Below are 1166 nucleotides of genomic sequence, written 5' to 3'. Positions count from 1 at the left end.
CAGTGGAAAGTTTGTAAAATTCGAGGATCTTTCGTTCAATGAAGCGTTGGGAAAATCAAGTAGAAACTTGGCCTTTCATCATGTCGTGGTAGTAAAAAAGCATAGTAGGCAAATGTGACCTTGACATATCGCATGCAAACCTTTACAAATAAGCTATAAGTAAATTAAATTTGTTAAATTGCAACAGTGATCGATGGCTAACCGTTTGTTTACAAAATGGAATTTTCCACCTATCTTGTTAATTACAAAAGCACAGTAAAAGGGCCCTTGAAAAATAAATTTCACTCGAAATATACTTTGCAAAACTTTTAAATAAATAATAAAAAAATTAAATATTATTACAATGAACTTTTGCAATTGTACTTGCATTTGTACCGGTGATTTGCAACTTTTAAAAATTGAACAATTACAAAAGTGCAAAAGTGTATTTTGATGTTTTTTCCGATTGTGAATAAAAATATTGTTTTGCAGTATTTTACAAAACAGAAAAAAATGCATTACAAAAAAATTGTTAACTTTGTTAATTGATCATCTTAATTTTAAATTTAAGATAAATAAAAATTAACTGACAACATGATTTATTTATGTTTCAAATTTTGACACGTTTTTCCACAGTGAGGACCTAATTTGAAAGTGAATTTCGCATACTTTTACTGATTGATTTCTTCACAGCCTGTTTTTTTTTCTAAGCAAGTTTTCATCAAACTGATAGTTTACTGTAACAAAGTACTTACTGTACATAATTAATTTAATCAGCCAATCGGATCGAAAACAATAACTGGTTAATTAAGAATATTGAACATAGTGCACAAATTGTAAATTTGAAAAAGCAAATCTGTCCGTCTAAATAGCAAATTCAAATTATTGAATATGGTGAATAGAAAAAACTAAATAAATACAGTAAGCAATATGCAAAAATATGGATACATTCCAAGACGGTAGCTGAACTTTGGTATGTTGTGGAAAAAATGGACAATCCTGACACGGCTCTTGGCCGGGATGTCGTGACCTTTCACTGAAGCAGATTGTATGTAGTGAACTAGTTCTGTCAGAATGAAGATGCCGCAAGCGGGCGCTGGCAAACTTGCAAACCTGTTCGTCCATACAGCTATGGCAAATGGTATTGAAGAAGACCTTGCAGAAGTGTTCGGTCGATTACCTGCGCG

The 1166-nt window shown here is 31.8% G+C and overlaps 1 protein-coding gene across 1 annotated transcript; it reads right to left on the bottom strand.

The window, feature by feature from the left end:
* Positions 1 to 67: 67 nt before the first annotated feature.
* Positions 68 to 1104, bottom strand: Tsp_13847a (hypothetical protein; the record flags this gene model as incomplete). The annotated part of the gene is made up of 4 exons (XM_003368151.1): positions 900 to 1104; positions 297 to 305; positions 203 to 266; positions 68 to 153 (listed from the first exon to the last, which is right to left on the bottom strand). Coding segments are annotated over exons 1-4 (364 nt in total), but the record flags the coding sequence as incomplete, so codon positions are not given.
* Positions 1105 to 1166: the final 62 nt, after the last annotated feature.

The sequence above is a fragment of the Trichinella spiralis genome (assembly GCF_000181795.1).
Source record: "Trichinella spiralis strain ISS 195 chromosome Unknown Scfld2989, whole genome shotgun sequence".
Lineage (NCBI taxonomy): Eukaryota > Metazoa > Nematoda > Enoplea > Trichinellida > Trichinellidae > Trichinella > Trichinella spiralis.
The sequence above is the reverse complement of the archived record's forward strand: the minus strand, read 5'-3'. Positions and strand labels throughout refer to the sequence as shown.